Here is a 20,453-nt window from a genome sequence, read left to right as displayed (position 1 = left end):
TTGCTGTTGCTCAGCCCAGGCCACACAAGGCTTGCCGTTGCTCAGTCCAGGCCAGACAAGGCTTGCCGTTGCTCAGCCCAGGCCACACAAGGCTTGCTGTTGCTCAGCCCAGGCCAGACAAGGCTTGCCGCTGCTCAGCCCAGGCTACACAAGGCTTGCTGTTGCTCAGCCCATGCAACACAAGGCTTGCTGTTGCTCAGCACAGGCCAGACAAGGCTTGCCGTTGCTCATCCCAGGCCACACAAGGCTTGCTGTTGCTCAGCCCAGGCCAGACAAGGCTTGCCGTTGCTCAGCCCAGCCCAGGCCAGACAAAGACAAAGCCTGCGTCCAAAATGACACCCTATTTGGGAGAAAGGCCGAGGCCACTCTTTCATGAGAGAATATTTATTCTGTGGAAATAGCTCTGGTTACATTCCACTGTTCTGCTCTGCTCTGTCCTGCTCTGTCCTGTCCTGCTCTGCTCTGTCCTGCTCTGTCCTGCTCTGTCCTGTCCTGCTCTGCTCTGTCCTGCTCTGTCCTGCTCTGTCCTGCTCTGCTCTGTCCTGCTCTGTTCTGCTCTGATCTGCTCTGTTCTGCTCTGATCTGCTCTGTTCTGCTCTGTTCTGTTCTGCTCTGTTCTGCTCTGCTCTGTTCTGATCTGTTCTGCTCTGATCTGCTCTGTCCAGCTCTGTTCTGCTCTGCTCTGTCCTGCTCTGTCCTGTCCTGCTCTGCTCTGTCCTGCTCTGTTCTGCTCTGATCTGCTCTGTTCTGCTCTGTTCTGATCTGTTCTGCTCTGATCTGCTCTGTCCAGCTCTGTTCTGCTCTGCTCTGTCCTGCTCTGCTCTGCTCTGTCCTGCTCTGCTCTGCTCTGTCCTGCTCTGTCCTGCTCTGTTCTGCTCTGTCCTACTCTGTCCTGCTCTGTCCTGCTCTGCTCTGTCCTGCTCTGTCCAGCTCTGTTCTGCCCTGCTCTGTCCTGCTCTGTCCAGCTCTGCTCTGTCCTGCTCTGTCCAGCTCTGTTCTGCCCTGCTCTGTTCTGCTCTGTCCTGCTCTGTCCTGCTCTGTCCTGCTCTGTCCTGCTCTGTCCAGCTCTGTTCTGTGCTGCTCTGTTCTGCTCTGTCCAGCTCTGCTCTGTTCTGCTCTGTCCAGCTCTGCTCTGTCCTGCTCTGTTCTGCTCTGTCCAGCTCTGCTCTGTCCTGCTCTGTTCTGTCCTGCTCTGTCCAGCTCTGCTCTGTCCTGCTCTGTTCTGTCCTGCTCTGTTCTGCTCTGTCCAGCTCTGCTCTGTCCTGCTCTGTCCTGCTCTGCTCTGTCCTGCTCTGTCCAGCTCTGTTCTGCCCTGCTCTGTCCTGCTCTGTCCAGCTCTGCTCTGTCCTGCTCTGTCCAGCTCTGTTCTGCCCTGTTCTGTCCTGCTCTGTCCAGCTCTGTTCTGCCCTGCTCTGTTCTGCTCTGTCCTGCTCTGTCCTGCTCTGTCCTGCTCTGCTCTGTCCTGCTCTGTCCAGCTCTGTTCTGTGCTGCTCTGTTCTGCTCTGTCCAGCTCTGCTCTGTTCTGCTCTGTCCAGCTCTGCTCTGTCCTGCTCTGTTCTGCTCTGTCCAGCTCTGCTCTGTCCTGCTCTGTTCTGTCCTGCTCTGTCCAGCTCTGCTCTGTCCTGCTCTGTTCTGCCCTGCTCTGTTCTGCTCTGTCCTGCTCTGTCCTGCTCTGCTCTGTCCTGCTCTGTCCAGCTCTGTTCTGCCCTGCTCTGTTCTGCTCTGTCCTGCTCTGTCCTGCTCTGTCCTGCTCTGCTCTGTCCTGCTCTGTCCAGCTCTGTTCTGTGCTGCTCTGTTCTGCTCTGTCCAGCTCTGCTCTGTTCTGCTCTGTCCAGCTCTGCTCTGTCCTGCTCTGTTCTGCTCTGTCCAGCTCTGCTCTGTCCTGCTCTGTTCTGTCCTGCTCTGTCCAGCTCTGCTCTGTCCTGCTCTGTCCAGCTCTGCTCTGTCCTGCTCTGCTCTGCTCTGTCCTGCTCTGCTCTGTCCTGCTCTGTTCTTCTCTGTCCTGCTCTGTTCTTCTATGTTCTTCTCTGTTTCTCTGTTCTTCCCTCTTCTTCTCTGTCCTGTTCTTCTCTGTCCTTCTATGTTCTTCTCTGTTCTTCTCTGTCCTGCTCTGTTCTTCTCTGTCCTTCTCTGTTCTTCTCTGTCCTTCTCTGTTCTTCCCTCTTCCTCTCTGTCCTTCTCTGTCCTGCTCTGCGCTGCTGAATGAGTATGGATGTGCGCACGCACACACACACAAGCACACAACCACATGCAGGCACACATACACACATACACACATGCACACAAACACAAATGTAAGACTATCGGTGGTGCCGTTTGCACTCCATTAAAATACAAGTACTAACAGCAGTTAGGACCACTTCTATAACCTGGTATTTTACCATGCTATTACAATTCAGTCTTCAAGTTGGAGACCACTGGAATCACCCCATCTCTCTCTCTCTCTCTCTCTCTCTCTCTCTCTCTCTCTTTCGCTTCGCAATTCACTGAACCAATTATCTTGTTTAAGTGGTTAAAGTCATTGGTGTGACTGCTTGACTCCTCTCAACACACAAAGCAAAGGAAAACAACTTAATAAAAGCAGATTTATTAGTTAATTGGTGTTTAAATGGCTTCAAGCTGTTACAAGATGAACGGCTAATAGGCGGTAAGAGAAAAATGACTGAGAAAAGAAAGCCCTACTTAACATCGCAACACTTAAGGACTTTTATTTTATTTATTTCACCTTTATTTAACCAGGTAGGCAAGTTGAGAACAAGTTCTCATTTACAATTGCGACCTGGCCAAGATAAAGCAAAGCAGTTCGACAACATACAACAATACAGAGTTACACATGGAGTAAAACAAACATACAGTCAATAATACAGTAGAAAAATAAGTCTATATACAATGTGAGCAAATGAGGTAAGATAAGGGAGGTAAAGGCAAAAAAGGCCATGGTGGCAAAGTAAATACAATATAGCAAGTAAAACACTGGAATGGTAGATTTGTAGTGGAAGAAAGTGCAAAGTAGAAATAGAAATAATGGGGTGCAACGAGAGCGTACAGGTCGCAGTGGTGGGTAGTATATGTGGCTTTGGTGACAAAACGGATGGCACTGTGATAGACTGCATCCAGTTTATTGAGTAGGGTATTGGAGGCTATTTTGTAAATGACATCGCCGAAGCCGAAGTTTGTAGTTGTCCACATATTCTAAGTCAGAACCGTCCAGAGTAGTGATGCTGGACGGGCGGGCAGGTGCAGGCAGCGATCGGTTGAAGAGCATGCATTTAGTTTTAATTGTATTTAAGAGCAGTTGGCGGCCACGGATGGAGAGTTGTATGGCATTGAAGCTTGTCTGGAGGGTTGTTAACACAGTGTCCAAAGAAGGGCCAGAAGTATACAGAATGGTATCGTCTGCGTAGAGGTGGATCAGAGACTCACCAGCAGCAAGAGCGACATCATTGATGTATACAGAGAAGAGAGTCGGCCCAAGAATTGAACCCTGTGGCACCCCATAGAGACAGCAAGAGGTCCGGACAACAGGCCCTTCGATTTGACACATTGAACTCTATCAGAGAAGTAGTCGGTGAACCAGGCGAGGCAATCATTTGAGAAACCAAGGCTATTGAGTCTGCCAATAAGAATGTGGTGATTGACAGAGTCGAAAGCTTTGGACAGGTCATTGAATACGGCAGCACAGTATTGTTTCTTATCGATGGCGGTTACGATATCGTTTAGGACCTTGAGCGTGGCTGAGGTGCACCCATGACCAGCTCTGAAACCAGATTGCATAGCGGAGAAGGTGCAGTGGGATTCGAAATGGTCGGTAATCTGTTTGTTGACTTGGCTTTCGAAGACCTTAGAAAGGCAGGGTAGGATAGATATAGGTCTGTAGCAGTTTGGGTCAAGAGTGTCCCCTCCTTTGAAGAGGGGGATGACAGGAGCTGCTTTCCAATCTTTGGGAATCTCAGATGACACGAAAGAGAGGTTGAACAGGCTAGTAATAGGGGTTGCAATAATTTCGGCAGATCATTTTAGAAAGAAAGGGTCCAGATTGTCTAGCCCGTCTGATTTGTAGGGGTCCAGATTCTGCAGCTCTTTCAGAACCTCAGCTGACTGGATTTGGGAGAAGGAGAAATGGGGAAGGCTTGGGCGAGTAGCTGTGGGGGGTGCAGGGCTGTTGACCGCGGTAGGGGTAGCCAGGTGGAAAGCATGGCCAGCCATAGAAAAATGCTTATTGAAATTCTCAATTATAGTGGATTTATCAGTGGTGACAGAGTTTCCTATCCTCAGTGCAGTGGGCATCTGGGAGGAGGTGCTCTTATTCTCCATGGACTTTACAGTGTCCCAGAACCTTTTGGAATTAGTGCTACAGGATGCAAATTTCTGCTTGAAAAAGCTAGCCTTGGCTTTTCTAACTGCCTGTGTATATTGGTTTCTAACTTCCCTGAAAAGTTGCATATCACGGGGGCTGTTTGATGCTAATGCAGAACGCCACAGGATGTTTTTGTGTTGGTTAAGGGCAGTCAGGTCTGGATGGGGCATGCTTATTTAAGATGGTGAGGAAGGCATTTAAAAAAAAAAATAACCAGGCATCCTCTACTGACGGGATGAGGTCAATATCCTTCCAGGATACCCGGGCCAGGTCGATTAGAAAGGCTTGCTCGCTGAAATGTTTCAGGGAGCGTTTGACTGTGATGAGTGGAGGTCGTTTGACCGCTGACCCATTACGGATGCAGGCAATGAGGCAGTGATCGCTGAGATCCTGGTTGAAAACAGCAGAGGTGTATTTAGAGGGCAAATTGGTTAGGATGATATCTATGAGGGTGCCTGTGTTTACGGCTTTGGGGTGGTACCTGGTAGGTTCATTGATCATTTGTGTGAGATTGAGGGCATCAAGCTTAGATTGTAGGACGGCCGGGGTGTTAAGCATGTCCCAGTTTAGGTCACCTAGCAGCACGAGCTCTGAATATGGATGGGGGGCAATCAGTTCACATATGGTGTCCAGAGCACAGCTGGGGGCAGAGGGTGGTCTATAGCAGGCGGCAACGGTGAGAGACTTGTTTTTAGAGAGGTGGATTTTTAAAAGTAGAAGGTCAAATTGTTTGGGTACAGACCTGGATAGTAGGACAGAACTCTGCAGGTTATCTCTGCAGTAGATTGCAACACCGCCCCCTTTGGCCGTTCTATCTTGTATGAAAATGTTGTAGTTAGGGATGAAGATTTCAGAGTTTTTGGTGGACTTCCTAAGCCAGGATTCAGACACAGCTAGGACATCCGGGTTGGCAGAGTGTGCTAAAGCAGTTAATAAAACAAACTTACGGAGGAGGCTTCTAATGTTAACATGCATGAAACCAAGGCTATTACGGTTACAGAAGTCATCAAAAGAGAGCGCCTGGGGAATAGGAGTGGAGCTAGGCACTGCAGGGCCTGGATTCACCTCTACATCACCAGAGGAATAGAGGAGGAGTAGGATAAGGGTACGGCTAAAAGCTATGAGAATTGGTCGTCTATGACGTCCGGAATAGAGAGTAAAAGGAGCAGGTTTCTGGGGGCCATAAAATAGCTTCAAGGTATAATGTACAGACAAAGGTATGCTAGGATGTGAATACAGTGGAGGTAAACCTAGGCGTTGAGTGGTGATGAGAGAGATATTGTCATTGAAACATCATTGAAACCAGAAGATGTCATAGCATGTGTGGGTGGTGGAACTGAAAGGTTGGATAAGGTATAATGAGCAGGGCTAGAGGCTCTACAGTGAAATAAGCCAATAAACACTAACCAGAACAGCAATGGACAAGGCATATTGACATTAAGGAGAGGCATACTTAGCCGAGTGATCATAAGGGTCCAGTGAGATTCAGACAGCTAGCCGGGCCATAGGTAGCAAGCTGGCAGAAGATGGAGGGAGGTCTGTTTTCAGCCACCTCGTGCGTTTCCGTCTGTAGATTAGTGGGTTTCCGTGTGGTAGAGGGGACCAATCCAATTGACAAAATAGTTATAGTTATAGTGGCCCAAGAAAATTGTCCGATAGACCTATTCAGATAGCAGCCGATAAGACAGCTAACGATTAGCGGGCCGCAGATGGGCGTTCCGGTTACGTTGCGACGGAGGGGCCAGTTGGAATAACTCCCTCGGGCAGATAACGTCGGTAGTTCAGTCGTGAAGGCCCAATGGGGCTCCGCATCGGCAGTAAAACGGGTCCGGATAGGTGATTGTAGCCCAGGAGTGGCTGATGGAACTCTTCAGCTGGCTAGCTCCGGAATAATTGGTGTTAGCTCCGGGACCGACGTTAGCCAATAGTCACTCAGGTAGCAGCAAGCTAGCTACAAGATCCAGGTGTAGATGTCCAGAGCCTGCGGTAGAAATCCGGGGATATGGAGAGAAAATAGGTCCGGTGTGCTCTGGTCTGAGTCACGCTGTACAAAACTGGCGATAGCTTTTCGAGCTAAGGGATAGCTGATGACCGCCAACCGTGGCTAGCTGAAATCCGACATTAGCCAGTGAACTGGCTAACCTCTGGCTAACCTCTGGCTAGCTTCTGTTGTGGATTTCAGATTTGAGGTAAATAATACTTTTTTTTAATTGGTGAGGCGGGTTGCAGGAGAGTGTTTTGAGGTTCAGTTTTTAGAAAAAAATATATAAAAACTTATGCGACGAAAAGATGTAAATACATATATACACGGGACACGACAAGAGGAGGACAAAGGACGTCTGACATCGCAACACTAAGGATACCTACTTAACATCGCAACACTAAGGATACCGACTTAACATCGCAACACTAAGGATACCTACTTAACATCGCAACACTAAGGATACCTCCTTAACATCGCAACACTAAGGATACCTACTTAACATCGCAACACTAAGGATACCTACTTAACATCGCAACACTAAGGATACCTACTTAACATCGCAACACTAAGGATACCTACTTAACATCGCAACACTAAGGTTACCTACTTAACATCGCAACACTAAGGATACCTACTTAACATCGCAACACTAAGGATACCTACTTAACATCGCAACACTAAGGTTACCTACTTAACATCGCAACACTAAGGATACCGACTTAACATCGCAACACTAAGGATACCTACTTAACATCGCAACACTAAGGATACCTACTTAACATCGCAACACTAAGGATACCGACTTAACATCGCAACACTAAGGTTACCTAGTTAACATCGCAACACTAAGGGTACCTACTTAACATCGCAACACTAAGGATACCTACTTAACATCGCAACACTAAGGATACCTACTTAACATCGCAACACTAAGGATACCTACTTAACATCGCAACACTAAGGTTACCTAGTTAACATCGCAACACTAAGGATACCTACTTAACATCGCAACACTAAGGATACCTACTTAACATCGCAACACTAAGGATACCTACTTAACATCGCAACACTAAGGATACCTACTTAACATCGCAACACTAAGGATACCTACTTAACATCGCAACACTAAGGATACCTACTTAACATCGCAACACTAAGGATACCTACTTAACATCGCAACACTAAGGATACCTACTTAACATCGCAACACTAAGGATACCTACTTAACATCGCAACACTAAGGTTACCTAGTTAACATCGCAACACTAAGGATACCTACTTAACATCGCAACACTAAGGATACCTACTTAACATCGCAACACTAAGGATACCTACTTAACATCGCAACACTAAGGATACCTACTTAACATCGCAACACTAAGGATACCTACTTAACATCGCAACACTAAGGATACCTACTTAACATCGCAACACTAATGATACCTACTTAACATCGCAACACTAAGGATACCGACTTAACATCGCAACACTAAGGTTACCTAGTTAACATCGCAACACTAAGGATACCTACTTAACATCGCAACACTAATGATACCTACTTAACATCGCAACACTAAGGATACCTACTTAACATCGCAACACTAAGGTCTAAGAGCCAAGGAGGGACTCCTCTTCCCTAACATTTACATTTAAGTCATTTAGCAGACGCTCTTATCCAGAGCGACTTACAAAATGGTGCATTCACCTTATGATATCCAGTGGAACAACCACTTTACAATAGTACATCTAAATCTTTTAGGGGGGGGGGGGGGGGGGGGTTAGAAGGATTACTTTATCCTATCCTAGGTATTCCTTAAAGAGGTGGGGTTTCAGGTGTCTCCGGAAGGTGGTGATTGACAGTCGATAAAACCAACACGCTCTCTCTCTCTCTCTCTGTGTGTGTGTATGAGAGAGAGAGGGAGAGAGAGAGAGGAAGATAGAAAGAGAGACAGACAGAGAGAGGGACAGACAGAGAGAGAGACATAGACAGGGAGAGAGACAGAGAGAGACAAAGACAGAGAGAGAGAGACAGAGAGAGAACATTGACTAAGGTTCAGGGTAGAGTACCGGGTGGTAGCCGGCTCGTGGGGACCCTGCAACAATCTTATGGCCTGGAGAAAAAAGCTGTTTATCAGTCTCTCGCAGTCCCAGCTTTGTACCTGTACTGTTTCTGCCTTGTAGATGATAGCAGGGTGAACAGGCCGTGGCTTTGGTGGCTGAGGTCCTTGATGATCTTCTTGGCCTTCCTGTGACACCGGGTGGTGTAGATGTCCCGGAGGGCAGGCAGCGTGCCCTCGATGATGCGTTGGGCTGACCACACCACCCTCTGGAGAGCACTGCGGTTGCTGTACCAGGCGGTGATACAGCCCGACAAGATGCTCTCAGTGGTGCATCTGTAGAAGTTTGTGAGGGTCTTAGGGGCAAAGCCACATTTCTTCAGCCTCCTGAGGTTGAAGAAGCTCTGTTGCACCTTCTTCAACACACTGTCTGTTTCCAGGAACTTTAAGCTTTTCATCCTGTCGATGTGGATGGGGGGGGCGTGCTGTCTCTGCTGTTTCCTGAAGTCCACAACCAGCTCCTTTGTTTTGTTGACGTTGAGGGACAGGTTATTTTCCTGGCACCACTCCGCCAGGGCCCTCACGTCCTTCCTGTAGACTGTCTCGTCATTGTTGGTAATCAGGCGTCTGCAAATGTGATGAGTTGGAGACATGTGTGGCCACGCAGTCAGGTGAATTCATCTCCCAGTGTCTGGTGGAAAGCAGACTGAACCAGGTTTTTCCCTCTAGGATTTAGCCTGTGTTTAGCTTCATTCTGTTTCTTTTCATCCTGAAAAACTCCCCAGCCCTTAACGATTACAAGGATACCCATAACACGATGCAGCCACCACTATGCTTGAAAATATGGAGAGTGATTCTCAGTCATGTGTTGTATTAGATTTGCCCCAAATATAACACTTTGTATTCAGGACAAAAAGTGAATTGCTTCGCCACATTTTTTGCAGTATTCCTTTAATGCCTTGTTGCAAACAGGATGCATGTTTTGGAACATAACAAAGGGTTTGAAAACTTATTGACTCAAGACATTTCAGATTTCATTTGTAATGAATAATTAAAAAAAATTAAAAATGTAAAAATAAAAACATTTGACTTTGACATTATGGGATAGGTGTGAAAGGCCAGTGAAAGAACATTTTAAATTCAGGTTTGTATTTAAATCTGAAATTGGTAAACCCACAATTGCTATTGTTTTTTTTTCAAGGTCCCTTTCGTGCTCCCTTCTTTATTTATTTTTATGTAATCAACTGACATATTTAAGTCGTTTAAATATAGAAAGTCTCCACTTACACAAGGCCTAGATGTTGTGTATGGGTTTGAGTTGACCATTGACATGCTTATACATAGGCCACAGCTGATTAGACTGCAGACAATGTCCATGTCCATCCTAATCAGACTATAAAGTAACTCTTCAGAAATACAATCCTCAGTATAAAACATCCATGTCCATCCATCCTAATCAGACTACAATCCTCTGCCATCCTCTGGATTTCAACGGAAACGACTTTAAATGAATTAAAGTGGCACTTCTTCAAATCAACCTTGAATTACAGCTTTAACTTTAATGGAAATAACTGCACACATCTCCATCACAAATGACTTTAGTAACATCATAAAGCTTTAGTGTCTGTGGTTTATATGTCGCTCAAGCCACGGGAAATTGTCTCGGTGGCTTAAAAACACATTGTGGAGACTTATGAATCAATTATTAATATCAACCTATGAGGTTTTGAGGAGAAAAATAGTACACGACTCAGATACAACCTTGAAATTATTATCTTTATTAGAGCTAGTAATTATTAGCATTAAATACTATAAATATTGCTAATAATATCTGCCATTATAGCTAAAACACCCATTAATTCCTAATCCGCAGCAGTAATTACAGCATGGCTCAGGTTTTTTTTGTCAGGCCCGTTCTGCTTCCTGAGAGTAAGACAATTTAAAACTAGTCTCAGAGGCAGAGAGAGGAGGGAGAGAGAGAGAGAAAAGAGAAAAGAGATAGATAGAAAGAAAGAGAGAGGCAGGGAGAGAGATGGGAAGAGCAGAGAGAGAGACGGGAAGAGGAGAGAGAGGCAAAGAGAGAGAGACGGGAAGAGGAGACAGAGAGAGAGACAGAGAGAGAGAGAGAGAGAGAGAGAGAGAGAGAGAGAGAGAGAGACAGAGAGAGATGGGAAGAGGAGAGAGAGAGATGAGAAAGGGGCTAGGAATACGGCTGGGCGATATGGAAGGAATCCAGGTTTCGCTTCCCTCTTCTCCTTGTTTCGTCTTTATTTTGAATGTAATCAGTCTCTTTTTGACTGACAGGCGTGACCAAAACAGATCATGTTGAATAGAGAAAGCAGGGAACAGTCAGGCTTGCATTGGAAGTACTTTATCTGTCTACGTCCCAAACGGCATCCTATTCCCTACATAGCACAAGTTTTTAACCTCCTATATAGGACGCCATTTGGAACAGAGTCTGTGTAGAAGTAGATCAAATGGAACGTTGCAGGATATTATTAAGACAGTATTTACCCCTGAACGGTGTCTTAATAATGCTATGCCCGATTAGGAGAACAAAAATATGGCATGCCATCAGGGCCTATCTTCCGCCTTCACCCAAATCTCTCCTCATACAGTGGAACTCTGTCACAGAGACACACACACACACACACACACATACACACACACACACACACACACACACACACACACACACACACACACACACACACACACACACACACACACACACACACACACACACACACACGGAACTCTGGCACAGCCAGAAGAGGGGCTGAGCTTCACTGACTGTTTATGTACAGCTTTGCTTTTCTCTCACAAAAGAAAAATAGAAATGCCACAGATGGATTTTTAGTGATCACCTCCTCTGATGTTTCAGCTTGAAAAGATAAATAAAATAAAAATAGCTTACATTTAGGTCTGTGTACAGTACACTTATAAGATTTGGGGTTTTCATTTATTTATTTATTTATTTTTCTTCTTCTTTGTTTGTCAATTCACACTTTTATTAAACATTTCCTCCCCTCTATCGTTTGCCAATTCCAAGTTGCGTGGCAACAGGGTAGAGCAGTGTTCGTACCCGCCTCCCACCCTTCCTTGCCACCCTACAATACAATTCACATGGCACCCTACTCCCTATAAAGTGCACTTCTTTAAAGTAAAGTAGTGAAAGTAGTGAACTATAATGGCATTAGGGACGCAGCCTAAAACGAGGAGCGTAACATGGAAGTTGCCAAGACCTTAAATAACCATTGGGATCTTAAAAACAGACAGTGAGCGAGCGAGGTATCTAGAAGATGAAAGAGTTACGTGTCATTATATTTTAGGATAATCCCATATTGCCATTATTAAAAAAAATAAAAAATGTGGGTGATTCAATATTAAATGCTTAATCCAACTCCGTGATAGACTAGGCCTATGCATTGGCATTAGGCTTGTCAACCACACATTCATCCATACACAAACAACACTGTGCTTAGGCCTCTTTAGAAACAGGAAGCAGTGGCCTCCTTAGAGACAGGAAGCAGTGGCCTCCTTAGAGACAGGAAGCAGTGGCCTCCTCAGAGACAGGAAGCAGTGGCCTCCTTAGACACAGGAAGCAGTGGCCTCCTTAGACACAGGAAGCAGTGGCCTCCTTAGAGACAGGAAGCAGTGGCCCCCTTAGACACAGGAAGCAGTGGCCTCCTTAGAGACAGGAAGCAGTGGCCTCCTTAGACACAGGAAGCAGTGGCCTCCTTAGAGACAGGAAGCAGTGGCCTCCTTAGACACAGGAAGCAGTGGCCTCCGTAGAGACAGGAAGCAGTGGCCTCCTTAGAAACAGGAAGCAGTGGCCTCCTTAGAGACAGGAAGCAGTGTCCGCCTTAGAGACAGGAAGCAGTGGCCTCCTTAGAAACAGGAAGCAGTGGCCTCCTTAGAAACAGGAAGCAGTGCCCTCCTTAGAGACAGATAGCAGTGGCCTCCTTAGAAACAGGAAGCAGTGGCCTCCTTAGAAACAGGAAGCCGTGCATCAGTAGCATGGTCTAAGTTAGGAACTGACTCATTCAACACCTACAAAAAACCAGGACACTATCCATGCCAGAATCTCTTCTCCCCTTTCAGAAAATGTTTAAAGATATATATATTTATATATATATACAGTACCAGTCAAAAGTTTGGAAACACCTACTCATTCCAGGATTTTTCTTTACTTTTTTACTGTTTTCTACACTGTAGAATAATAGTGAAGACATCAAAACTATGAAATAACACATATGGAATCATGTAGTAATCAAAAAAGTGTTAAACAAATCAAAATAGATTATCTATTTTAGATTCTACAAAGTAGCCACCCTTTGCCTTGATGACAGCTTTGCACACTCTTGAAATTCTCTCAAGCAGCTTTATGATCAATGCTTTTCCAACCATCTTGAAGGAGTTCCCAAATATGCTGAGCACTTATGCTGCTTTTCCTTCACTCTGTGGTCCAAATTATCCCAAACCATCTGAACTGTGTTGAGGTCGGGTAATTATGGAGGCCAGGTCATCTGATGCAGCACTCCATCACTCTCCTGCTTGGTCAAATAGCCCTTACACAGCCTTGAGGTGTGTTTTAGGTCATTGTCCTGTTGAAAAACTAATGATAGCTCCACTAAGCGCAAACCAGATGGGATGGCGTATTGCTGCTGAATGCTGTGGTAGCCATGCTGATTAAGTGTGCCTTGAATTTTAAATAAATCACTGACAGTGTCACCAGCAAAGCACCCCCACACCGTCACACCTCCTCCTCCATGCTTCATGGTGGGAACCACACATGCAGAGATCATCCGTTCACCTACTCTCACAAAGAACCAACAATTTCAAATTTAGACTCATCAGATCAAAGGACAGATTTCCACCGGTCTAATGTGCATTGCTCGTGTTTCTTGGCCCAAGCAAGTCTCTTCTTATAAATGGTGTTCTTTAGTAGTGGTTTCTTTGCAGAAATTTGACCATGAAGGCCTGATTCACGCAGTCTCCTCTGAACAGTTGATGTTGAGATGCGTCTGTTACTTGAACTCTGTGAAGCATTTGTTTGGGCTGCAATCTGAGATGCAGTTAACTCTAATGGACTTATCCTCTGCAATAGAGGTAACTCTGGGTTGACGGTCCTCGTGAGAGACAGTTTCATCACAGCGCTTGATGGTTTTTGCAACTGCACTTGAAGAAACTTTCAAAGTTCGTGAATATTTAGAGATTGACTGACCTTCATGTCTTAAAGTAATGATGGACTGTCATTTATCTTTATTTATTTGAGCTGTTCTTGCCATAATATGGACTTGGGTCTTTTACCAAATAGGGATATCTTCTGTATACCACCCCTACCTTGTCACAACACAACTGATTGGCTCAACCACATTAAGGAAATAAATTCCACAACTTAACTTTTAACAAGGCACACCTGTTAATTTAAATGCATTCCAGGTGACTACCTCATGAAGCTGGTTGAGAGAATGCCAAGCGTGTGCAAAGTTGTCAACAAGGCAAAGGGTGGCTACTTTGAAGAATCTCGAATATAAAATATATTTTCATTTGTTTAACACTTTTGGTTACTACATGATTCCATGTGTTATTTCATAGTTTGAATGTCTTCACTATTATTCTACAATGTACAAAACAGTAAAAAATAAACAAAAACCCTGGAATGAGTAGGTGTGTCCAAATTCTTTCCGGTACTGTATATACAGTGAGGGAAAAAAGTATTTGATTCCCTGCTGATTTTGTACGTTTGCCCACTGACAAAGAAATGATCAGTCTATAATTTTAATGGTAGGTTTATTTGAACACTCTTAAAGGGAGTGCTCCTAATCTCAGCTTGTTACCTGTATAAAAGACACCTGTCCACAGAAGCAATCAATCAGATTCCAAACTCTCCACCATGGCCAAAACCAAAGAGCTCTCCAAAATTGTCAGGGACAAGATTGTGGACTTACACTAGGCTGGAATGGGCTACAAGACCGTCGCCAAGCAGCTTGGTGAGAAGGTGACTACAGTAGGTGCGATTATTCTCAAATGGAAGAAACACAAAAGAACTGTCAATCTCCCTCGGCCTGGGGCTCCATGCAAGATCTCACCTCATGGAGTTGCAATGATCATGAGAACGGGGAGGAATCAGCCCAGAACTACACGGGAGGATCTTGTCAATGATCTCAAGGCAGCTGGGACCATAGTCACCAAGAAAACAATTGGTAACACACTACGCCGTGAAGGACTGAAATCCTGCAGCGCCCGCAAGGTCCCCCTGCTCAAGAAAGCACATATACATGCCCGTCTGAAGTTTGCCAATGAACATCTGAATGATTCAGAGGACAACTGGTGAAAGTGTTGTGGTCAGATGAGACCAACATGGAGCTCTTTGGCATCAACTCAACTCGCCGTGTTTGGAGGAGGAGGAATGCTGCCTATGACCCCAATAACACCATCCCCACCGTCAAAAATGGAGGTGGAAACATTATGCTTTGGGGGTGTTTTCTGCTAAGGGGACAGGACAACTTCACCTCATCAAAGGGACGATGGACGGGGCCATGTACCGTCAAATCTTGGGTGAGAACCTCCTTCCCTCAGCCAGGGCATTGAAAATGGGCCGTGGATGGGTATTCCAGCATGACAATGACCCAAAACACACGGCCAAGGCAATAAAGGAGTGGCTCAAGAAGAAGCACATTAAGGTCCTGGAGTGGCCTAGCCAGTCTCCAGACCTTAATCCCATAGAAAATCTGTGGAGGGATCTGAAGGTTCGAGTTGCCAAACGTCAGCCTCGAAACCTTAATGACTTGGAGAAGATCTGCAAAGAGGAGTGGGACAAAATCCCTCCTGAGATGTATGCAAACCTGGTGGCCAACTACAAGAAATGTCTGACCTCTGTGATTGCCAACAAGGGTTTTGCCACCAAGTACTAAGTCATGTTTTGCAGAGGGGTCAAATACTTATTTTCATTAAAATGCAAATCAATTTATAAAATTTTTGACATGCGTTTTTCTGGATTTGTTTGGTTGTTATTCTGTCTCTCACTGTTCAAATAAACCTACCATTAAAATTATAGACTGATCATTTCTTTGTCAGTGGGCAAACGAACAAAATCAGCAAGGGATCAAATACTTTTTTCTCTCACAGTATATATATATTTGACATATATTCCTTTGTCGCACATCCACTGCTCTTTAACACACCACAAGTACAATATCCACTGGTACGTTACCATAGCAGAAATTAAAATCTTGATATAGTGGTGCATTGGAATATGACGATACAAATTATGCTACAAAGCCACATGAAATGACCTACCTACAGAAAGAAATGACCTACCTACAGTATAGAGAGAAATAGACTAGCTACAGTATAGAGAGAAATAGTCTACCTACAGTATAGAGAGAAATAGTCTACCTACAGTATAGAGAGAATTAGTCTACCTACAGTATAGAGAGAAATAGCCTACCTACAGTATAGAGAGAAATAGTCTACCTACAGTATAGAGAGAAATAGCCTACTGTACCTACAGAGAGAAATAGCCTACCTATTGAGAGAAATGACAATGCAAAGTCTATTCCAAAACACAAACATGTCTGCCACTGTGCTACAGAGACAAAATAGTGAACCGCAAACCACATAGGTCTACAAACGACAACAGCGTTAAAAAAAAAAAAAAAAAGAATTCAGCATCGCTCTCTTTTAAACCCACAGAAAATTGGCGGTATAGTTGAACTGTATGTAGTAGAACTGCCACTCGTATGATACACCTGCTGTTAATACCCAAAGAGGAAAGGAGTCTTCATTGAGGCCAGACGCTTAAAGAAACATCAGGTATTCTCAGCTACGGGGGCTAGTGAGTGGGAGGTCCCAAAGACGTGTGAACAATTTCAATGTACTATACAGCACATGTAAACCCACTACTATCACGGTCAATACCAACAGAGATATTCACAGCTTTAAAAAGGGTTATTGATAATAGTGTATGATTTATACGTTTGATTGTGTGTGTGTGTGTGTGTGTGTGTGTGTGTGTGTGTGTGTGTGTGTGTGTGTGTGTGTGTGTGTGTGTGTGTGTGTGTGTGTGTGGTGTACAATGTAATATCTGATGCACAAAGCTAACCCATTAGGCACAAACGTCTATTCAACATCAATTCAATGTCGGTTCAACGGAATTTCATTGAAATGACATGGAGACAATGTTGATTCAACCAGTGTGTGCCCCAGAGGTTAAAAGACATCTCCGATAATATATGTAAACTTGTTAACAAGAGAACAAATGTGACGCTACAAAATAAAATGATAACAACGGTATGTTAAACAACATGTGCAATATCCACAACTAGAATTGAGTTATTTAAATGAGTTGTGATTGACATACTTGAGCCTGCAAAATGTCCACTTCCCAGGGAGATTGGTCCGTTTTTACCACTAACAGGAGGAGAGAACATCTGGAAGAAAAATAAACAGTAAGGTACTTTACAAGAGACGCTCTTTTATTGTTTGAAAGTTAAATAATAAATCAATCAATCAATAATAGTATGTGTTCTAGTGAAAACGTTTTTTTTTTTTAATGACTGTGTAGTATTATTATCAGGCTGTAACACACTAACACAATAAAGCATAAGAATGGTCTATGGTGGGAACACAAGCCAATTTCAAGAGGGTGCTTCACATACCCATACCCTAATGGTATTTCCCTGATGGACTATCTCTGCTGTATATGCTACATGTGGACATCGATATAGCCCTAGTGGGTGTATTCTATATGTATCCTTATAGCCCTAGTGGGTGTATTCTATATGTATCCTTATAGCCCTAGTGGGTGTATTCTATATGTATCCTTAGAGCCCTAGTGGGTGTATTCTATATGTATCCTTATAGCCCTAGTGGGTGTATTCTATATGTATCCTTATAGCCCTAGTGGGTGTATTCTATATGTATCCTTATAGCCCTAGTGGGTGTATTCTATATGTATCCTTATAGCCCTAGTGGGTGTATTCTATATGTATCCTTATAGCCCTAGTGGGTGTATTCTATATGTATCCTTATAGCCCTAGTGGGTGTATTCTATATGTATCCTTATAGCCCTAGTGGGTGTATTCTATATGTATCCTTATAGCCCTTGGTGGGTGTATTCTATATGTATCCTTATAGCCCTAGTGGGTGTATTCTATATGTATCCTTATAGCCCTAGTGGGTGTATTCTATATGTATCCTTATAGCCCTAGTGGGTGTATTCTATATGTATCCTTATAGCCCTTGGTGGGTGTATTCTATATGTATCCTTATAGCCCTAGTGGGTGTATTCTATATGTATCCTTATAGCCCTAGTGGGTGTATTCTATATGTATCCTTATAGCCCTAGTGGGTGTATTCTATATGTATCCTTATAGCCCTAGTGGGTGTATTCTATATGTATCCTTATAGCCCTAGTGGGTGTATTCTATATGTATCCTTATAGCCCTTGGTGGGTGTATTCTATATGTATCCTTATAGCCCTAGTGGGTGTATTCTATATGTATCCTTATAGCCCTAGTGGGTGTATTCTATATGTATCCTTATAGCCCTAGTGGGTGTATTCTATATGTATCCTTATAGCCCTAGTGGGTGTATTCTATATGTATCCTTATAGCCCTAGTGGGTGTATTCTATATGTATCCTTATAGCCCTAGTGGGTGTATTCTATATGTATCCTTATAGCCCTAGTGGGTGTATTCTATATGTATCCTTATAGCCCTAGTGGGTGTATTCTATATGTATCCTTATAGCCCTAGTGGGTGTATTCTATATGTATCCTTATAGCCCTAGTGGGTGTATTCTATATGTATCCTTATAGCCCTAGTGGGTGTATTCTATATGTATCCTTAAAATGAGGATATGAAAAATGTGCCTATAGCCTACTCAGAAATAACAGCGATGTAATACTGTAGCTATAAGTAGGCCTATCTAACTGTAAAAACACTGACCAAATGTCTGGATTATCAAGTAGGATTTTTTTTTCTAACCCTGATACATAAAAAGCGCATTATATATTTTTCTCAGACAGCTAGCTCGAAGTTGACCAAGAGTTGCGAGCATTATTGGTTAATGAAAACATGACCGTAGGCACGTTTCCTTGTCCAAACTTACGAACATAAAGCGTTTCTATAAAGACAAATATTTGACACAACCAGAACAGGTCTGAATAAAGTCAACTATTCGTTATTCCTAACATTAAATAAAAATATAGACATTGGAAAAGTACCTTTAACATATGTGTTATAAAGCATCGACTATTTGTTATTATGTCTTATGGGGCTACTCCCGCATGCAGTTATGACTGGGACTGGTCTATAGACAGAGAGAGCTGTCACTAGAATGCATAAAAAGACAAGGAGAAAAACTTATTCATCATGTTCTATTCTAGCACAGAATGAAACAAGGAAAAAATACTTAAAAGGGGATATACTACCATTGATGTTGGGAACATTTTCAAATCGCTGTTTCGCATCTATAGAAACAACACAATTACTAATGCAATATCATATTTCTCTGCACATATTTTTGGAAGAAAAAAAAACACTTAGTAATAGAAAACCACAATTCTTTTTAACTTTCTTTAAATCATATTGTTTACCCTTGAGTTAAAGACGTACAGAGAAGAATAAAAAAAAAAATAACACTTTTAAAGAAATAGCCTATCTCACAATGAATACCAAAAAAAACATGAGTCTATCTATTGCCATACAAATCAAAAAATATAAACAGCCGCCGATAGGTCGGTGCCTTGGTTTCGGTCATTGCAATATTATAACAATTGCTTACCGCACTGAAATCCAATAAGTCGCTCAGTTCTTTGTCTGTCCCTATGGCAGCCATTCGCTGTTGGTGATGCATTTTAGTAAAATCACACAAACCTAAAAAACATGGAAACAAATAGCGGTCAGAGGACGCCAGTTCTCGCACCGATAGGAGGGGTGCCGACCTTATCGCTCACTGTATGAGATCTTCCTCACAATCAACACACGACCGGGAACCCGGAATCGCGCAAATTCCACTTTGCATTAAAATCTATTATATTTCAACGCATCCTTGTGCCACATGAGATTTAGATTTAAACAAAACAAGAATCCGGTAATTGTATGAAAGAAACTAGACACAATACGAATGTTTCCCAAAGTCCAGTTCTGACTGTGCAAAAGGCAGTTTAACCGGGAGATCAAGTGACAATCCCGTGCATAGAAAAATAAATAAATAAATAAACGTTATAAAGACAGCGGAAAATGTATAGAAAACGGACTTGTTAAACTAAGCCAACACAGGCAGTGAAAGTATGACAGAACGTTTGTAAATATCCGTTTGTAAATGGGAACGTGATCATTGAGGACTTGTATTCATTTCCACGGAGCTGAGTTTGAGCCCCATGTGCGTGTGACAGAATAACAGTCTTAATAACGTTGGTTTCTACAGCCACCTAGCTACCTTTTAATATATCGATACCTGCACTTCTGCTGCCCTGTATTTGGTGCGTTGAAATGTACATTACAAAGGGGATATAATACAAGTGATTGATATTCCATAAAATAAATCTTTGTTTTCATTGATGGGTTTAAAACGCCGATATATTTGTGTTCAACAGAATATCGTGAGCAGGTGAGTGAATGTCGATCTGTCAACATGTCAAACCACAGAAAATCTTGGTTGGTACATTATGGATAGATATTCCCGCTGATGTTGAAAATAACTTTTATATCGATAGTAGCTATTCTACTTTTAAAATTGTGAAAAATATTTGATGTCATTACAAGATAACAAAGCCCCTGTTCACTGGGTTGTATGTATTTGTGTAAATTGAGGCTTGAGATCATTGATTTCTACCTGCAACACTGTAGCTGCTGGGAGTCTCTAAATGATGCTGACAAGACTGCGAACGTTATTTCCAGTATCTACTGAAATATAGTGGGACTATAGGTGAGTTGTGTTTTTGGCATCAACACAGGTAGACTATACTGTTCTATCACAGGCGATGAAACGTGTAAATAAAACCTATTTTAACGTTACATAAAATAAGTGCCTATTTTTGCCC

At 43.4% G+C, this 20,453-nt stretch overlaps 1 protein-coding gene across 3 annotated transcripts in view; it reads right to left on the bottom strand.

Annotated features, from left to right (window-relative positions):
• The window catches only part of LOC106572331 (transcription factor 4), a 536,793-nt gene extending 517,042 nt beyond the window's left edge, over positions 1 to 19,751 (bottom strand). The window contains exons 1-3 of one of the 3 annotated variants that reach the window (XM_082956961.1): positions 19,193 to 19,751; positions 18,840 to 18,878; positions 16,767 to 16,836 (exon numbers count right to left, since the gene is read on the bottom strand). In XM_082956961.1, coding sequence (XP_082813087.1) covers positions 16,767 to 16,836; positions 18,840 to 18,878; positions 19,193 to 19,264 — 181 coding nt within the window. In that variant the 5' untranslated portion in view covers positions 19,265 to 19,751. The remainder of the gene's footprint in view (positions 1 to 16,766; positions 16,837 to 18,839; positions 18,879 to 19,192) is intronic. The other 2 variants (XM_082956962.1, XM_082956953.1) reach the window with 2 other exon arrangements.
• Positions 19,752 to 20,453: the final 702 nt, after the last annotated feature.

The sequence above is a fragment of the Salmo salar genome, chromosome 01 (genome assembly GCF_965601325.2).
Source record: "Salmo salar chromosome 01, fSalSal1, whole genome shotgun sequence".
Classification (NCBI taxonomy): Eukaryota; Metazoa; Chordata; class Actinopteri; order Salmoniformes; family Salmonidae; genus Salmo; species Salmo salar.
This window is presented reverse-complemented; position numbering and strand designations above follow the sequence as displayed.